Source organism: Aulonocara stuartgranti, assembly GCF_965226115.1.
Source record: "Aulonocara stuartgranti genome assembly, chromosome: 13".
Lineage (NCBI taxonomy): Eukaryota > Metazoa > Chordata > Actinopteri > Cichliformes > Cichlidae > Aulonocara > Aulonocara stuartgranti.
The window spans coordinates 4,333,583-4,353,120 of NC_138949.1; the positions used below are offsets into that span (position 1 = coordinate 4,333,583).

The 19,538-nt window shown below is 39.1% G+C and overlaps 1 protein-coding gene across 6 annotated transcripts in view; it reads left to right on the top strand.

The window, feature by feature from the left end:
* The window catches only part of ltbp1 (latent transforming growth factor beta binding protein 1), a 134,913-nt gene that overhangs the window by 84,292 nt on the left and 31,083 nt on the right, over positions 1–19,538 (top strand). For 3 of the 6 annotated variants that reach the window (XM_082558110.1, XM_082558107.1, XM_082558108.1), the window contains exons 10-16: positions 692–814; positions 4,212–4,376; positions 6,208–6,369; positions 9,977–9,999; positions 11,786–11,888; positions 15,638–15,724; positions 17,861–17,986. In XM_082558110.1, coding sequence (XP_082414236.1) covers positions 692–814; positions 4,212–4,376; positions 6,208–6,369; positions 9,977–9,999; positions 11,786–11,888; positions 15,638–15,724; positions 17,861–17,986 — 789 coding nt within the window. The remainder of the gene's footprint in view (positions 1–691; positions 815–4,211; positions 4,377–6,207; positions 6,370–9,976; positions 10,000–11,785; positions 11,889–15,637; positions 15,725–17,860; positions 17,987–19,538) is intronic. The other 3 variants (XM_082558109.1, XM_082558112.1, XM_082558111.1) reach the window with 3 other exon arrangements.

A 19,538-nucleotide genomic window follows, 5' to 3' on the forward strand; every position in this document is an offset into this window, starting at 1 on the left:
TAACTAAGGGAGGATTCAGGGTCACCTGGTCCAGCCCTAACTATATGCTTTAGCAAAAAGGAAAGTTTTAACAGTGAGCTGCATAGGAAAGAACACAGTTCTACAACATTTGACATTTTAGTTGTAATGTACTCACTTTTTTAGAGGTCACGTTTTAACCATGCATTCAAACCTCACCATTCGTGGCCAATACAGACATGGGCTGTGGGAGGAAGCTTGGGTAGCAAGCAGAAACTCCTGCGGGGACACAGCAAGGCCCCAGCCAGGATTTGAACCTGGAACCTGAAGGCATGCTGAGGGTGGAAAATACTAACCACTGAACCACCAATAGTTACCAAAGCTGTGCAGACCTCCAGACTTACCCTTGCTATTCATACTGTCCAAACGTGTTTTCACAATGTGTATATGTGTACTGTGCCCTTCTCGCCTTAAAAGCCAGGACCACCAAACAGCACTGATAGTTTCATCAATGCCAGCTGACTAACAGCAGCAGATTTTTTAGGCACTGCAATTCTAAACTCATGTACTAGAAAAGTAATAATGAATAGTACTTGATGCACTAATGGAAGTATATGAATTCAGGTATAACAAGTGTGGTTAATTGTGTTTTTTGGGGGGGTTTAGTTCTGCAAGGTGAAGAAATTGTTTGAAAAACCTTTTCATTAACTGTCAACTCTTCAATAATTCACAGATCTAGATGAGTGCCAGCTACAGGGTGTGTGTCCAAATGGAAACTGTGTGAACACTCTGGGCAGCTACAGGTGCACATGTAAACCTGGATATGTCCCTGACCCCACGTTCATCATGTGCATACGTAAGTCCTCCAATCAGTTTTTCATCACAGTTGCTCGTTCAATAATTCTAGACAGAGAAGATCTAATGGAGCTGCGTCAGACTGAGCAAAAGATTCTTGCATTACATTTGCATGCTGGTCTTAGATATGCAGATTTGCACATTCAGATCTTCAGATAACTTGAATACCATGCTTGCATGAAGATTTTCATTCAGATCTTCATGCAAGCATGGTATTCAAGTTATATAAAGCATGTACTGAGAGTTACACACAGCCAAAACCGAAATATCTCATTACGGGTCGGTAAATGCTGGGAATTGTAGCCAGTTGGGCAATTTCTTGAGCACAATTATTAAAGTTATTATTTTAAAACATGCCATGAGCATGTATTGCCTTTCTTTTGCAGTGTAATATAAATTAGCATGAAAACAAAACTAGACTATCCAACTCAATACAGATACTTAGGAAAATACTTGATAACTGATAACATTCAATTATTGAGTATTTTCCACCAGTTTTTCCAAATATAGTTAGATTTAACAAAATAAGTATTTAATATCAAGTTTATAAGTTCTATTCATTTAATAAATTATTTAGATAATTTCAATGTATTTTAGATCTTACTAATAAACAAAGACATCAGAATTATTTGATTCTTGTGGAGGAAACACATTGCGGAAAAATTAACAGTGTGTTTTGTGCGGTATTAGGTATGCTAAAATAACTCACCATGAAATATTGAACTAGTTACTGCCTGCTTTTTACAACTGACCTCACAACTGGCTTTCACAAGATAAGAAGGACATTTTAATAAACGATTGTAGAGGTAGAAAAGTTCAACTTTATCATGTTGTCCACATCTGCCTGCAGCCTTTCTTTCTCATCACCTATTCACACTGCTCTGCCTCAGTCTGTAGCTTGTACATCCTCAGCTCTGCTCTTCAGCCCTGACACCCATCTGATTTGGCTGCTCTGCTCCAAAATGTGCTGTTTATGTGCTCGGATTAGTTCTCCACACTCCGGACTCTCTGCTCAACTCAGCTACGTTTCCCCCGCCGCGCTACGCAATCAGTAACCCACCCAGTTCTCCATGTGTCTGTAATGCGCTCTGCCATGACTAAATATTTCATTTGCAACCCATTCAGCTTTATTATTGATTCATTAATTATTCATCTTTAACTACATCCGCTATGTTGATGATAACAGACAGCTAATTTGGCTATTGGGTAACTGCTAATCGTTAAATGGGGCCGGGTTAATATTTATGGTAACTACTACTGTAGTATTTAAGTATTGTGAAATGGGAGCTTTACAGACCTCTCTTGAAATTCCTCCTACAGTGTTGTTTAGCATTGTGAATGTGAGCTACTTAGGCTGGTAGTGAGGGGAGGACCTGAAGTTGTGTGTGAACTGGAGGAGGCAAAGATGACACTGATGATGATACTGATGCATCGATATTAACTTTCAGTATCGGTTAATATCTGACAATCAATCAATTTTTTGACAGCCCCAGGATAGATAGGTTGGTGCATGGGACTGTGCCTTTTTTCCTCCTGTGGCTAATGAAAGTCACGTGTCCATTCGTTACTGCTACTCATTGATTGAAAGGCACAGCAGAGGGCTCCTCAAACCTACACTCCACTGAAAGAGTACCCCAATGATTTACATGTTTTTCATGCTGTATCTTTTTCTTCACACTTATTCTTACATTGCTTTAGTGTAAGGGGGACAGGTGGGCAATATGTTTGAAGCATACGGTATCCTAAACTGTGAGATTCTCAGTTGTCCGGGGCTTTGTGACTTCTGTTATCTAAATCCTGAATACACACTAATATATTCATGATGAATAGATGCTGAACCAAGCACGCTATTTCTTGGCAAACACTGTTCAGACCATTTAGACAAAATAGCCCAATTTCTGTCTCCTCAAACCACAGAAAGATTTTTCTCACGCTCTCACAGCCCTTTGAGCATTTTGGGTGACATCTGCGTTTTGCTGAGGAGGGGCTCCGTTTGCTCACTCTGCCATAAAGGCAAGACCGGCGCAGTGCAGCAGGGTTAGTTTTCATTCTGGCAGGTCGTAATATTTCTGTAGACAAAGCCCACAGTGGCTGTTGATTTCCTAGTTACCGTCCTGGCCAAGGCCCTCCTTGCCTATTAAGTCATTTCGGTCAGATGGCCTACTGTAGCAAGAATCTTAGTGGTTTCAGACTTCTTCCATTTCATTCGAATTGATTTTATTTTGCTCCGGGGAACTTTAAATGTTGAAATTTTCCTGAACACTTCGCCTAGACACAGTTCCTGTCTGAAGGGCTTTGTTGTTTTTTTAACCTCATCATGGTAAACGGAGCGTACGTGTTCTCTGTAGAGGTGCTCTGATTTGCTGATGGCCAGTCGAGTGCATTTGATTAGCAGCACCTGGACGCATCTTGAAGTTGTAATAGTGCACTTGTGCTTGAAGCATTTTGGCTTAGTTTTGATGAAGAACATGGTGTAATATGTAGTTTGTATTCACCTGTATTAAGAGCTGCTCAGGAGAAGATTAGGTTTATTATGTCCTGATAGATAAAACCTTAGAATTCATCTTTCTAAATGACTTCAGCTTGATATTTCCACACACAGGCACGAGTAGTCTCAACCTCACATATTCTTCAAACTATTTGTTAAATGTTACTATGATACATGTCATTTAAAGGTTTGTGCAAATTTTCAAATGGCATCAAAAGTAGCATTAAAAATATTAAAATCAAACAAACCTTTTTCTAGCTTTGAGAATGAACTGTGCAAACCTGATTCTGACTTTTACTTCAGTCATTCCTGATGTTTTTAATCAAGGTATTTGTTGGGAAAATAGGTCAAGTATTTAACCCTTAAGTGAAATGATTTACTTCAGGTAATGTTTCTGGCAAAAAGGAAATCAGCCTGGGTTCCCCGTGGGGGTCGTTAGTTTGTCTCTTTTCCAGTCAGAACTGTTTCCAGCATTTATTTGTGGAGTTTAATTTTTGCCCTAAAACATTTAAACCAAGCCAAACTCTCTGCATGCCTTCATCTCAGCCAGCACTTTGGTAGTGCATGAAGCACTGGCATGAAAATGTTCATTTTTTCCCCCAAGTTTTTCCTTCATCATGTGGTCTTTGCTTTCTGGTGTTTAATGTGTGTATAGCTATTTGTACCAGTACCAAAATGTGGTTGCCGAGCCTCTTGTTGTAAAACATGTACTCTCTTTAATGTACTCTGGTTTTGTTTTAGACATATATTTAGACTGCGTTTGTGACGGGGGGGGGGAGGTTGCTCTGGTGAAGGGGACTTCTTTACTCTTTATCCTCTCTTTCCTCCATGTTTGGGTCTCCTGCACTTTGGTGTGCCACTTCCTGCGCCTCCTCCCTCCTCTTTGCCCTCCTTCTGTGCTCCTCTTCAGCCAAAACACCCATCCAAGAGGAGAAGGGGGCTTGCTTCCGTTTGGTCAGCTCGGGGAGGCAATGTTTGCACCCAGTGTCTGCCCAGCTGAGCAAACAGCTTTGCTGCTGCAGTGTGGGCAAAGCCTGGGGCCCTCGTTGTGACAAATGCCCCCCTCCAGGAACAGGTAAGGTCCCGAGAAATGTCAGATAGTTGTCCTGTCCCAATAAGGCCCCAAACCTTCTGTTGTGACTTCTATGGAGGAAACACGATGAAAAACACTATTCAGCCGTCTTATAATTTACTTTTACGCCTTGCAAATCAGCAAACTCTAAAGCTCCGTCCTTTGGGATGAGCTTGAACTTATGTCCCAGTCTGTTATCCTGCCACTCTCTGTCTGCATGGGTTTCACAGCTTGGCTGAATAGCTGCTTTTAGATTAGAATAGAAAAACCTTTTGCAGTAATTTGTTTTATGTCACCTGCCTGTTTGTCTTTGTTTCGACACATCTCAGTATGTTCGTGGAATTTAATTACAAAGTGATGGTTGGTATTTCTAGGTAGTTGCATTCCCTTATGTTGTTGAAGGCACCCACATCTCATTTTTCATTTCAGTTTGTTTATATAGCACTAATCCGACAGCTGTCTCAGGTTGCTTTCAATTCTCATGTTTTGTGACGATGACTCAAGATTATCTATTATGTATCTGTACTGAGAATTATGAAAAGCGTCACGCTATTGTCTAAAAGCATGCGTAACAAACAAGTCTGTCTTCATTCATTCGACCACCTTTACTTTATGTAAATTTACCAAAAAAAGAAACAAACAAAATGCGGAAACATTCCAAATACATCCTTTATTTAAACAAGGCTACACAGGTAGAATGACGTCCTTGTGATGGTCCTGCGTGTTTTCCTGGTTATATCTTGAATATTCAACTAAGCAACAAACACGAGTTACAGAAAAAAACAGATATTTTGTCATACAAAGCTCACAAAATAACTAGAAATTGCTGCTCTGTGTCTTTCACGTGTTACACGTCTTGCCACGTTGCTGGCGGTTTTAATTGCATGCTGCAAGGTCCGCTGTTAGAAGAGTCAGGGTTATTCATTCATGTGATACGTCACTCTGCAGTGTTGTACAAATGGATTCTGATACCAACACTAAGAAATAATATCATTATGCAGGCGCTACACATGTGTTTTACTAATTAAGATGAAGAGAAACATTAGATTGAAAAATGAACTGTGAAGATGTTTATGTAAAAACGTCTTTCCTTGTACAAGGATCACACATGTGATCAAACTTAATCGAAGTTGGAACTGAAATTTCTGCACATCTTAAGCTGGGATTCAAATCTGACTTGAATCTGAAGCCTGTGATGCCGCAAAACAGGCTCAACCTTTCTTTTCAACACATACAACTCATATTAGATGGACTGCTGTTTTAAAAAATAGTTAGGATTCTAAAATACATCGGCTGGATATGGACATGTCCCAGCCTGGGATTTTCCTCATTTCTGAAACATTACTGAGTGTGTAACTCCAATCAAAATCTGTCATGCATTTCTATTTCTAAATTGTTTTTTCTACTAATTTTAAGGTGTTTTATTCAGTGAAAAAGAAAAGTCCACAGTTTTTACGGTGGGTTCTCTGTTATCTCATCGTGGGAACTGACTGCTTAATAGTATTTAGTTATTCTTAGTTAGTTAAATATCACTTTTTCCTCTTTTTGTAATATCTCATTCCATTTCTCTTTTTATATTGTTATACAAGAGAAGGGTGGAAGTTATCTTGATAAGACTAGGACATTTACTTAATATAGATTTGAAGGAGCAAAAATGGAAAGTTGTGTGAAGGTAGAGCATAAAATGCTTTTTTCTCTTCACCAGAGATGTGTTCAAAGTACCCTCTACTTGGTAAATGGTGGATTTTATTTGAGTTTTTATTCTGGTGCTTTTGTATTCATTCTAAGAATACAGATATAGAGTTAACTACTCATGTCATGTGTTGTCATGCAGCTAAGTTCAAAGAAATCTGTCCTGGTGGAATGGGCTACACTGTTCTGCCAAATCCTCCTGTCAATAAGCCAATTTATCAGGAGCCCATTGACCCACCACAACCCCTACCAACACCAGAGAGACCTGTGGAGGCGTTTGGAACACCGGAAGAGATTATACCAGGTGAGTCTTGCAATATTAATAGCTAATTACCAGTGCATGTTTAGTTGATTTAGTCTATTTATTTTATGTGTCTGGGACCACAATAATTGAGGTATCTTGACTGATTTGTATCACTAACAGTAGGGATGGGTATCGTTTAGGTTTTATCCGATACCGGTGCCAAATCGGTACTTTTGAAATGGTGCCGGTGCTTAAACGGTGCTCGAACCGGTGCTTAAAGAATGGAGAACACAAACTGTCCAAAAACCTCTCATGTTCAGCTGTTTTTTTTTTTTTTTTTGTAAAAATATAACAATGTTAGCCTTTTCTGCAGCTATGGGGCATATATGGTATCACTCTTGGCTGGAAGCAGTGCTTAAACAATGGAAAAAACACAAACTTTGTCCAAAAACCTCTCATGTTCAGCTGTTTCCCACTTTTTCTTTGGTCATTTTAGCCTTTTTGTCCAGGGTGAAGGGAGCATCTGCCATCAAACAAGAGGACAGCCGCATGTAGCTATGATCATGTTTACTCTACTCAACGTAAATTACACTCGAACAACATTAAGCGACTCACGCAGAGAAGAACGGCTGCTGCTGCCATCATCATCTGTCATCATTTCTGCTACACTGGCAGGGCTAGGGGCCAGGACTCTATTCTTCGGGTTTTTGGGGGATGTTGCTCCGGGTCCGATAACTGGACCCGACGTGCACGGTATGAGGTCTCGCAGCAAGCTATCAAATACGGCGCATTTCTCGGCTTTTAAAAAAATGCTATGCGTCGCCAGCTGTTTAATCGGATTCTTGGTGTTACCTCCTTTGACAGTATCACAGTATCAGCTTAAAGCACTTGTTGCTGCTGAGTTTGCATATTTTGCTGTGAAGTACAGCCAGACTTTTGACCGCTTCGCCTTGGACATTTTTAATCTGTAGCTCTGCTCTAACAGAACGTACGTACCTGGCCCCGCCTACTATCCTGGGAAACGTAAAATGATTGGCTAGAAGTGTATCACAGCTCAGGAAAAAAAAAAGCACCGAAATAAAGCACCGAAATATGCGCTGCTTTTCGGTCTGGTTACTACCGTTTATGTCAGAACCGGTGCCATCATGGCACCGGACACCGGTACCCATCCCTAACTAACAGTATTCTATTTATGCTGTCTTTATACTAGATCATATATAATTGATATATAGGTGGAATTCAGTAAATGAATTTAATTATCACTAGGTTAAATTCAAATTTGTGCACTAAACTGTTGCTTGCAGGATGCTACACAGTATAAAACTATTTTATTTTATTTTAATTTATCAAAACACATCCAATATCTGAGCGCTTACCTTTAAATACAACTTTTTCCTCTCCTCTGCTGTCCTGTCTGTCTTAAACTTTCTCCATCTCTAAATAAAGTTGCTCACTCGTTTCTCTTCCTGTGAAATGCAGCAGTTGGACCGTCAGACACACTGTGAAACAAACTGCACACAAACAGTTTGTGTGTTTGCTGATGTTTGTCTTTCTGCGTGCAGTTTGCATGTTCTCAGTGACATTGATATTTGTGTAAAAATGTACGGAGAAAAAAAGTCATCAGAAAAATAAATATTGGAGTAAACTACAGACAGCTTAAAATTCTAAGTACGGTAATGAAGTGTCCCACCTCTGGTCACCGTCTGTGTTCAACAATGGCTGTTCTCAGTAGATGCAGATGGCCTCATTTACTTATTTTTCCAACCTTTTGTCTTCTCGGTCCAAAATCGGCCCTTTGTCCTCTGAGTGCAGATTCAGCCTTTTCCTTTTGAGGTGGCTCTCCTATGAGGTGCCGTGTGTTTGTGGAGTGACTCTTTGGTTTCTTCTATGAACAACCATTGTTGAACAGAAGTGGTGGCTTATGACATTTGATTTGCTACTTTTGAATAAATCATTATATGGACCTAGTGCGACTTGTTTGTACAGAATATTATGCAGTGTTTATAGTCTCTATCTGGGGCGAAAAAACCCACCGTCTTTCTCAGAAAGACATCAACTTGCCCTCTGTTGCAGAATTTGCGGTGCAGCAGTTAGATACTTGAGATATTAAGATGTGAATACTCCACAGCTGTATTTTATTTGGCACACTTTAAAGTGTCTGAACTCAATGTGCTGTCAAAGCAACAAATATATCTGATGGATTGCATTTATGCAGTGCAGCAGAGAGAAAATGTTTTTTGCACTTTATTGAATGCCGAAAATGTGAAAAAGATCAAGCTGTGTAACAAATTACACCCACTTGCTCCTGTTTGAAGTGTGGTATTAATTTATCAGTGTCGTGGTGAAAAATGCCGAGACGGTGGGATAAACGGGAATCTCACGTTTGCAAATTAAAACTCTAAAGTAACATTAAAAACTCTGATTTATGATCTTCTTGCATGTGATTAGGAAGCCAGATTTTGAGAAACACATCCCTCTTGTGACATTTGTTTGTAGAGGACATGGATTAAAGTGCTTTGACTGAGCGCTCATTCCCTGTTAAAAGCCCAGCCCGCAAGCCATCAAAAAGAGAGCAAAGGGGAGATAAACCTGCCTGAGAGAAGAGCCTCATCCTCTCCTGTTATTATTCAGGACATGCTTGGCAGCCACCAAGGGAAGGAGAAACTTTGCAACATCTTAGCCAAAGCCAGACAGAAACCAAATTACTGTTTAGCTTTGCTGGAGCAGAGTACAGAGTTTTCCAGGCACAGAGGACAGGGCGCAAAAAACAATCGGACAAAATTCCACCACCCTAAACCTGTGCAGATTAGTGTTTGGATACCACCAGAAAGTAATGAGGCACCTGGCAGCCATACATATTGGTACTTTGAAGCAGCAAAAGCTGTGCTGGGTGGAAGAAGGAGATATTTTGCTTTTTTTCTAAATCTTTACTTTTGTCATCTTGAGACCTGGAAATGTGGTGTGTGCTGTTTATGATCTTTTCACAACATCAAACATGGACCTGTATATATGTCGCTAAGCATTTACTTAAACAAAGGTTGGATGTTGATGAAATTGAGGCTTTTCACATAAAACAATTGCCTTATTTTTGAAGGGTAATAAGAAGAATCTTGTTCTGGATAAGGGGAATTCTTGTGATTATGTGACCTTGAACATAATTTGTATGAAGACCTATTAGGTGTTGAAATGCTGTAAATTCTTACCAATACTGCAAGAAAAGTAACAATTCTTGTGAATTTCTGACCGACAGATGATGATGGATGACAAGGAGAATAAATAAGGTGCATATAGCTTTATAATTAATGAATAAAGTATTAACTAATACCGTACTAATGCTGAATACGTGTGTTGTTCATATAAAGTGTTACCAAAATGCTGTGATTGGGGAAGCAATTGTTACTTTTCTTGCAGTATTGGTAAGAATTTACATTTCAACAGCTAATAAGCAGTAAGCAAAGTCTGAAGGTATTCAGTGTTTATGATGTCAAAACAGTTTTTGACTGATTAGCTTGAGTGTCTTAAAGATTTAAGACACTCAAGCTAATCAGTTTTTTTTTAAACTTTTTTTTAAAATGTCAGATGACATTTAAAAAAAAAAGTTTGAGCTACGCTACATTATCACAAACCTTCACTCAAAGTTTTTGTTTGTATTTTTTTTTTTGGTCAGTAGCAACCAGTTCACCAGAGCAGGTAGGTTTGGTACCTTTTCACTCTTTAGAGTGAAAATGCAAAAGCAGTTTGCCTGCATACGCTTAGCAAATACACTTACCTTCAAAAGAGTTTCAAAACCACATTTGCATGAAATCAGCAACATTGCTGCATGACTTTGGCTGGTCAGTTGAACAGCAAGTCAATTTCTACATCTTTGATGTGACTTTAAGAACCAGACTGAAATCTTTGACATGGCCCCAGATCTGGATACTCCACGCTTTTCTAGCTCCCTTTTGCCAAGCTGTTTATTCTTGCTCTGTGATTAAATTGCAGCCAGTTGCCATGCAAGCTAAATGCTAATCTGCTTCTCAGCACAGTACCTGCATTGCATGACGTAAGTAGTAGGAGGCTTAAATGATGAGTCTTGGCTAAAGATGCACTGCTCCAAAAAAATAAAGGAACACTTTGAAAACACATCAGAGCTCAGTGGGGGAAAAGTCTTGCCGGATATCAATACAGATATGGACTGGGTAATGTGTTAGGAATGAAAGGATGCCACATTGTTTGATGCAAATGAAAATGACAGAGAACTTAATTCAAAGACACCCTCCATAATCAACGTGAAAGAAGGATGTGGCAGGCTAATCCGTTTTGCCAACATTTCATTTGAACAATTTGAAGTGGTACTCGATGCTCCTAATGAGATAACAGGTGATTTCAGGATATCAGGATATCACTGAGCTACTGAACAGTCTAAGGCACAGGCTGATGCTATCGGCCTGACAGAAAGATCATCTCCCAGAGGTGTTCTATTGGATTTAGGTCAGGCAAGACTGGAACTCAAGGCCAGTCTATGGTATCAATTTCTGCTCTTGCCACATGAGGCCGGGCATTGTCGTGCACCAGGAGGGATTTTTATCCCATTACCTAATGGCAGTCAGGGTGCTGTTGCCTAGCATGTAGGGGCCTGTGCGTTCCTTCATGGATATGACTCCATGGACATCACTAACCCACAGCCAAACCAGTGATTCTGAATGATGTTACAGGCAGCATAACATTCTCTATGGCTTCTCCTGTCACATACGCTCAGGGTTAATCTGGATGTAACCCTTTCACTGGTTCACTGATATTAGAGTTCACTGGTATTAGAACTGTACTTTCTGGTATTCTATGGCAAATGCCAACCCTTTAGTCTCACCCCATGGTGTCGGGGAGTGAAAACAGGACACACTAGAGGATGTCAGACCCTCAGTCCATCCTCATAAGTCTGATTGTTCTGATTGTTTTGTCAGAGACATTCACACAAATCATTTTGTAGAGCTCTGTTCCTCCTTGCACAAAAGAGCAAATACTGGTCCTGCTGATGGGTTAAGGACCTTCTATGGCCCTGTCCAGCTCTCCTAGAATAACTGCCTGTCTCCTGGGGCCTCCTCTGTGCTCTTGAGACTGTGCTAGGAAACACTGCAAACCATCCAGCATTGTATTGATGTTCCATCCTGGAGGAGTCGGACTATTTGTGCTACTGGTAGTGACACTGACCCTAGGCAAATGAAAAAACAGTCAGAATAGATGAATGTCAGTGGCCTCCAGTTGTAAAACCATTCCTGTTTTGTGGTTGGTTTCGTTGTTGCCCCTCTAGTGCGCCTGTAGTTAAAGTCATTAATGCCAAAGTAGCTGAAACTGATTAACCACCAGATCAATATCCCAAGGTTAATTGACTTGATTATATACGCTGAAGTGTTCCTTTAATATTTTTGAGCAGTATATGTATACAGTGCTATGTTGATTTTATGTCTTTGGTGTTGTCTGTGTCTTTTCATTGAAGGAGCTGGTAATTCCTGTGGGTAGCATTAGTCCAGTAGTTGAACCTATCCAGCCCCAGCTATCTCCGGGTGTTTCCACTATCAAGATGGAGGCACCTTACCCAGGTTCCTGCTTTGCCCTTTAAACTTCAAAGCAGTTTCAGACTCAGCTCATCGAGCTTATGATGGGCTCAGACAAAGCGATTTTTAATCCTTGGGTTTAATATGATCCAGTGGTCTGAAAAGAGTGCTGTTTCAGTGAGGGTGATTACTGAGTCATTTTAAAACTTGTTATTGACATGACAATGATATGTTATATATATAAATATAGCTTGTTGTTTTTCACAACACACAATATCACTGTAAAAGAGGTACTAGGTAATTACTGGAAACAAAGTGGTATCCCAAGCAGTATGTATGGTACTAATTGTACTGGGTTCCAAAAAGCCTACAAACAGAACATTAAAAGTGAGTTGTTGTTGTTTTTTAAAAATATTCTCTGTGCTGTGGATGCACAGAGGGATAAGACCGAGGTAGTAAGAATTTAAAAGAAGGGCACAGAAGATCAGTGCTAACAGCACATTATCTTACAATCTGCTCGAGTCATCTGGTATCCACAGATTACACAAAATAAACCATCAGTTATGTCCCTGATGTCTATTTATGGTATGGATAGGCATCATCAGTTTGATATTGCCTCATCTAAACCCAGTATTAGATCACTTTGTTAGTCTTAACTGCACACAGGTTTTATTGTACTGTAGTTTTGTTGTAGCGACGGAAATGTCACCGATTGGTGAGTAAAGTCCTATTTTGATGGCACAACTTGTACATTTTTACCATCAATATCAGAAGTTTTTTAAACCACATGTTACAAGCAAGGGCTACATCTGACAGCATGCTCTTCAGTAGCATCTTGTCACAAAGTCTACAGCAAACCCTTAATAAGGCTATATATATATATATATATATATATATATATATATATATATATATATATATATATATATATAGCATTACTGTAAATTTCCTTTATAATTCATGCTCATAAAATGTTGAAACTATATGTTTTGCATCATAGGGTAAAGTAAAAGAGTATAGACGGAGCTGTTGGAAATTATTTAGGAACCATAGCAAATTAGCCATAAAGCCATATAGGAACAGAGTAGGATGGTTAAGTGCTGAGGTACATGGCACATGTGTAGTTGGACTAGTATTTTTGTCCGTATACTGTATATTCATTATACAAAGTGAATAATTAAAATCTTTTCTTTTTTTTGCTTATATCTCATAAATACCAGTAAGTTATTTGGAATATTTCAAGTTTGAGTTAATTACTATTCAAAAACTGTACCGTTTGAATACTGTCTCGGTGCACTTCACTGCACACAACCACAACCACGTATAAGACAGCTGACATGAGAGTTGTTCAGATGATGATGATCGAATACCTCCACAGGGAGGGTAGGCCACAGAAGCTCGTTGGGGGTGGGTTATTTATTTTTTGTATTGGCCTGCAGTAATCATTATAATGTAATATTGATTGTAAATTTTGCTGGGTTTACTGCCTTTTTACCAAGAATAATTGTTTGTTTTCTGAAATTTCTCTTCTGTAAAGTCACAAGGCTGTCCTTTCTAAACCTGTTAAACTTCTTGCCAAAGGTACTCCCTGGGACATTAAGAAGTGGTAACAGTTGAGGTCATATGATCACATTTTTGCAGGAGCAGGTTGAGGTGATGAGTGATGGTTATGACAAAAAATAAATGTGCCTGTGCAGGAGCCCTTTCTGTTAGTAAAAAAAAAAAAAAAAAATCAAATTCTGTCATTCATGATGTTTGTACCAAAAGCTTCAGTACATTTGTGCAGAATATAAGATCAGGTGATATTATCCTTTCCATTGTCCTTATATGTTACCTAGTGTGGATAATCTAGTCACTCTAGTGTTGTATTTCCTGCCACTGGTGGTTCCCCCATCTCTCTTTTTCTAGGTGTCAGTCACACACGAGTAGAAGCAGGATGACAACCTCCATGCAACCAGGGGAAAAAAATGGTTGGCAAGTGATTGCACAGAATTTTTTGGCTGTCTGGGGCCAAATACGAGTACTTGAAACAAAGTCGTCTTGCAACAAAAAGCAGTTGCCCAATGGTTGAGGGTGCTGTACCATCAACCTCTGGGCAGCCACTTTTTTGCAGGTCGCCACATTGGAGGCAACGTTTCTCTGTCCGACTGACTGCACTCACTCTCAAATAGATTGGGGAAAGTTTGCAATTAAGCACCGTCTAATTTATGAAAGCAGACAGATTATCAACACTGAAGAGCATCTCTTGTTTTGCAAGACGTGTGTGATGGTTGCTGCTACCAGTGTTGATTTATTTAAACAGGAGGGACGTTGTGAGCGCAGTGCCAGAATGTTGGCTAAGTCTTTTCACTGTTTAGAGCTTCACATTTTGCTTTTCCACAGTAATCCTGGCATTTATTGAAATGAAACAGACTTGAAATAAACTTAATGGACTATGAGAGGGAGGGAGAAGGAGAATCCTGAGATGATAAGACGATGCGTCTCGTGCTCTTTTTTACTGTGAGCCGAGTGGGTTAAAGTGTTTCAGGGTTTTAGTCACATTTGTACTCATTGTAAACATTTCATATCAACATTCGTGTCTTTCATTCATTTATTTGGTTTGATTGGTGCTATTACAAAACACATGCCTGTCAAAATGCATGCATTAATGGGATTGTGATAGGTTTTAGACTCATTTGTGAGGTCCACAAACATCTAGAGTAATTTTAACATAACCATTCACCCTTAGGTCATAAACATATTGATCTTCAGCCTGATTGAGCTGAGCTACCATGCTGTCTTCAGAGAGCAATGCAACTATGCTTACACTGTTTTATTCTGTCAGTACATTACTCACTCCCTGATTTTTGAGCTGCAAATCTGCACTGCTGTTGGTACAGTGCTGGCCATTAATGAAATTAACTAGTTGTATCTGTTTATTTATAAATGTATAAAGTATATAAATTTACCGTGTTTACTTCCGGCCCAGTCTGTGCCTGATGTGTAGATTGTTTGTGATCCACCTGTATACCTCTAATGTAGACAGCACCAGATTTGCAACAGACAACAACAAATCTAACTTTTTTAGAGTTAATCATGATTTTATTGCATGCAGAGCACTGCCAACTTGACCCCGTGTAATTAAAACTGATCGCAGACTGCCTCAGTCTTAACAATTGTTGTGTCTCTCTTTTCTCACACTCTTAAAGGTGTTTTAAAGACAACAATTGACTGTGAGTCATCTTAGATTTGGTTCCCATCTTTGAAGGGACCATTTCAATTACAAGGAGATTGCATTTGATTATTGATTACACATGTTGTGGAGCAGTCTCCAAACTGTTTTCCCCAGTGCCTGTGGTCTTAACCATCGGATTAGAGATATGCATTCAGAGTTGCATTTCTAAGCATTGCTATCATACTGAGGTCTGTGCATATCTGTGGGTGTGATTTGGTCTGGTCCTCTGTGACCTCTCATTATAACTTCAGCTTTGTATGAATACACCCAAAGTTGCTGTAAACTGCATTGTCTTTCCTTGCCAAACAATGAGAATTATATTTTGTCTGTCGCATGTCCATCTGTGAAGACTCTTATACAAACCCAAGGTACCACTTTGCTATATGATTTTGGTGTTCTGTTGCTTAGACACACCAGTCTGGCAGTCTAGTTTAACAGTTAATTACAGTTCAGTGTTAAGCTATAAGTAAATTGTGAATGTTTTTAAAATGAATATGTTGAAATAGAATGAATTAAGAATAAACTACATACATACTAGAACTAATGGCTTGTGTTGTGGTTTTCTTTTTTGGTTCAACAGAAGTGGTTGAGAGGATTTCTCCTCCTGCACCAGTAGAGATTCTTCCAACTAATGCAGGCCAGGACATCGCACCTACTCAGGCAGCAGGTAGGGCTGAAACATTCTTCACTCTTTCTTTGCAAACTTTTTTTGTTCTTTTGTGTGTTTTTTCTGTTTTCTCTTTTTCTTCGCACCAGCTTTTTGTAATTGTGTAAATGCTAGTTGGTGTCTACCTCGTAAGAGATGAACCATTTCAATTTAGGAAAGATTCGAGTAATTTGCAAACAATGTTGGGAAGATTACTTTTTAAAATGTATTCCACTACAGGTTACAGAATACATGCCCCAAAGTGTATTTTGTAACGTATTTGGATTACTTAATATATTATCATGCTTTTTACAACTACTTGAATGTACTATTGCTGTGTGATTTATTACTATTACTGAAGGTTACTCGTCATACCAAAACCAACTAGATTTTTAAATCTTGCTTTTAAATGTTGCTGTTCAATTTTTGTACTGGCAGGTTGACGTACGTCAGCTCCCCTGACAAAGAAAGCCCAGTGTTTGACTCCCTGGTACAATTCCCAAATATGGACCTTAATGTAGATAACCCATAAGCTAGAGCACAAAGTGTCTCAGTAGATTTTCATTTAACCTGGATGCAATCCAAATGCAATCCATAAATCTACAGAGACATCTTATTATACTGATTGAAGAAAATAAGAAAACCCCAGGGTTCTCTTCAGCACAGTGGCCAGGCTGGCAGAAAGTCAGAGCTGTGTTGAGCCAAGCATTCCTTTAGCCTAACTAAACTTAGCACAGAAAGTAAGGAAACTTGTGTTGGGTCGATTATTTCTTTATTGTAACAATTATTACTGGCAATTAATCCTATACTGTTGAAAGCCTGTTTATTTCCTCTGAAGCAGTGCCGCGTTTGTAAGGAAAATGAGCAGCAGAGTTATATATGTGGGTTGTGCCCATGATAAACTCACCAAATCTTCTCTGCAAGACTGCTCAAAGAAATCCTAGTATTAATTGATGCTTCGCTCTCCACCTTAGAGTGGCAGTAATTAAAATATTACTTAAAAAGTCTTCTCTAGGCTCATCTGTCTTGACTCCAATTTCTTTATCTAAATAAGGAATCATCTTCTCCCATGAAGTTTAATTATGTAGTTCCACAGGTTCTGCGCGGGGACGTTTCCCTCAAATTGAGTGAAATGCTGAACTAAAAGATTAAAGTTTGAAAAAGACTTTCTCCAAGAACTTTATGTTCCAAGTGTGCTGGAAAGGCTCCAGACTTCATGAAGTCATTGAGAGAATAAATTTATATATTTTTTTCAAATTGTACATAGAATTAAAATATAGACGAATCTATGAAGAGGCAAATGTATCTGATAAATGTGATTCAGGTGAAAAATATTTATACCTTTCAGCCATTTTATACATATTCCATTTTCTGAGGCTCAAAAGTAACTGACGAGTTAAAATTGTTTTAAATATAAGAATTGTGTTTAGTACTACAGTCAGATTTTTGCAGGTTTTTGAAAAAAAGGACTGGAATTCCAAAAGTGTTTAATGTTGCTGAAGTTCTGCAATCAGATCTTGATTTCTTTTGTTTGAAGCAAAATTGCTTCACTGTCCAAATACTTCTGACTGCATGTGTCTCCGCACTTTGTGGATGCACTCCGTGTTATATATAGTGTGTATGTTGTTGTCCATAGAGTCTTCTTAGAACTTGGAGAAACTTCTCGAACGGTTGCCTGATGTCCAGTAACACTTGTTAGCGCAGAACTAATCTACATCTTAGCTTTCCCAGTTGGAAAATAACTACATCGCTAACTGTCAAAGATGTTTGCTGTGGTGCAAACTCACATCTCGAATCATTTACTAATGAACTAAAAAGGATTTACTATGAAAAGCAGCTCACAAGGATAACTGCAAAGTACTAAAAGGTATTTATTTGACCTTCTTCACAATATGCTGAGAATAACTGCCAGTAATAAAACACTTTGTCTGGTTTGATATGGTTTTAATTCCGTCACCTGCTCCGCAGTCAGTTGCTTTCGGCTACTTTGTGGTAGATTATGTGAACTTGTGATGCTTTTTTATTAAGCTGTTAACTTGTGGTACATTAATGGTAGGCTGTGGTTCCTTGCAGCTCTTTATAGTAACTTATGGGACCCATTATTAGCTCTTAAAAGTGCTGCTACATTAGTGCTCTCCTGTTTCTCTTCTGGCCCAGAGGTAGATGAGTGCCAGATCAACCCTTATATTTGCGGCCACGGGATTTGTTACAACACAGCTGAGAGCTATATCTGCCACTGTGATGAAGGATACCACCTGGATGAGACCCAAACCACCTGCATAGGTAAGGAATGTATTGGTCAGAGTTGAAGTTAAACAAGCTTTGTACGCCATGTGTAGTGCGAGCAAAAGCAACATGATTTTAGCAAAGCTCATGGAATCAGTGTCCTGCAGTTGAGATATGATAGGTGAAATGAATGGCCCATGTCCAAAAGACATGAACAGCAAATGGCTGTTTTCTCAACTTAAAGCACTCTTTTTTTCCCTTGTGACCTGTTTCCAGCTTCCTCATTTACTGTCCGAAGGTTTAATCCTCATCACAGACAGCCATGAGGTCTGAATGTTCATGGGACTTAGATACAGTCTAACAAATCAGCATCTTTCCACCAGCTTCTGTCAGAAAAAGGAAGTTAATTATTAGTGGAATAAAGGCAAACACATTAGAAAATTTTATTTACTTTCTTTATAACAATTGTATTTTTTCCTGAGTTTTTTTGTGTAGAGTGTGAGCTTTTTTTTGGCGTCCGAGTTAGGGCATAAAAAAAGGAAACGTTTTAGAACCACTGCGTTAAAAGCCGTAGGCACTGCGTGGGTTTGCTGGATTGGACCCAAGACCCAAGAATCTTAGTTCAGGGACCAGTACGTTTGACTGAAGAGAAGTTTGTGAGTTATCATGAATTATGTTCTTACTTCTTAGTTACTCTGACTTACTGCCTACTTGTTAATATAGTCAGTGAGCTAAGAACCTAGACTATAATTTATTATAGACTAATATGTTTGTTAGGCTGGAGCCCCAGAGCAAATAAATATTTAAAACGTATTCACCATATGCTGTATCCTGTTCTGGAATAAACGTGAGACATGGAGGAACATTTACAGTCAAAGTAAATCAGGCACTAGGACAGTATTTATGCTGTGCACATCTATAACATCTGGCATTGGTCAAACTAACAAGTGCATTCTAATGGAATTCTAAGCTGGTGGAATCTCGGATGAGACCAACAACCACACTGTTACCGACATCAGCGCCACCCTCCTCCCGGCTCATCGGCCTTATTGGGATATGAATATGATGCACTGTCATTACGTGGTTTCCTGCCGTTTCAATGCAGCTCTCCCCACCCACCAAAATGATATTGAATTAGGGCTCAGAGGGCAAACAGGCGTGATGATGATTTCTCCATAGCCGCAATAAAATCTCTTCTGCTTAGCTGCAGAGGCTCGTGGATCAGATTATGACTTCTTTGAGAGGTTTATATGCATGTGGGTTTGCAACCATAGTGTCTATTAACAAGATTGATGCAAAGCAGACAAAAACAGGAGTATTGGTTTTAGATGTTCTAGTAAAAATCGTGACACCGCGGTGTATAAAATTTCCTACGATGCATATTTGACTGGTGAACTTTTGTACACGGGTACTTTTTACATTGCAACAACCACCCTCAACTCTGTTCTAAGGGAGATGTTTTTGTTTGTTTTTTAACAAAATGTATTTGTTGTGATTTTTAAATGCCCTGTGATATTGATACTGCCCAAGCGTGAGATCCTTGTTGCAGTCTTTTAGCGTTGTTTTTAGTCTCTACCAGGTCAGTTTTGTCTTTCACAAAAATCTAACA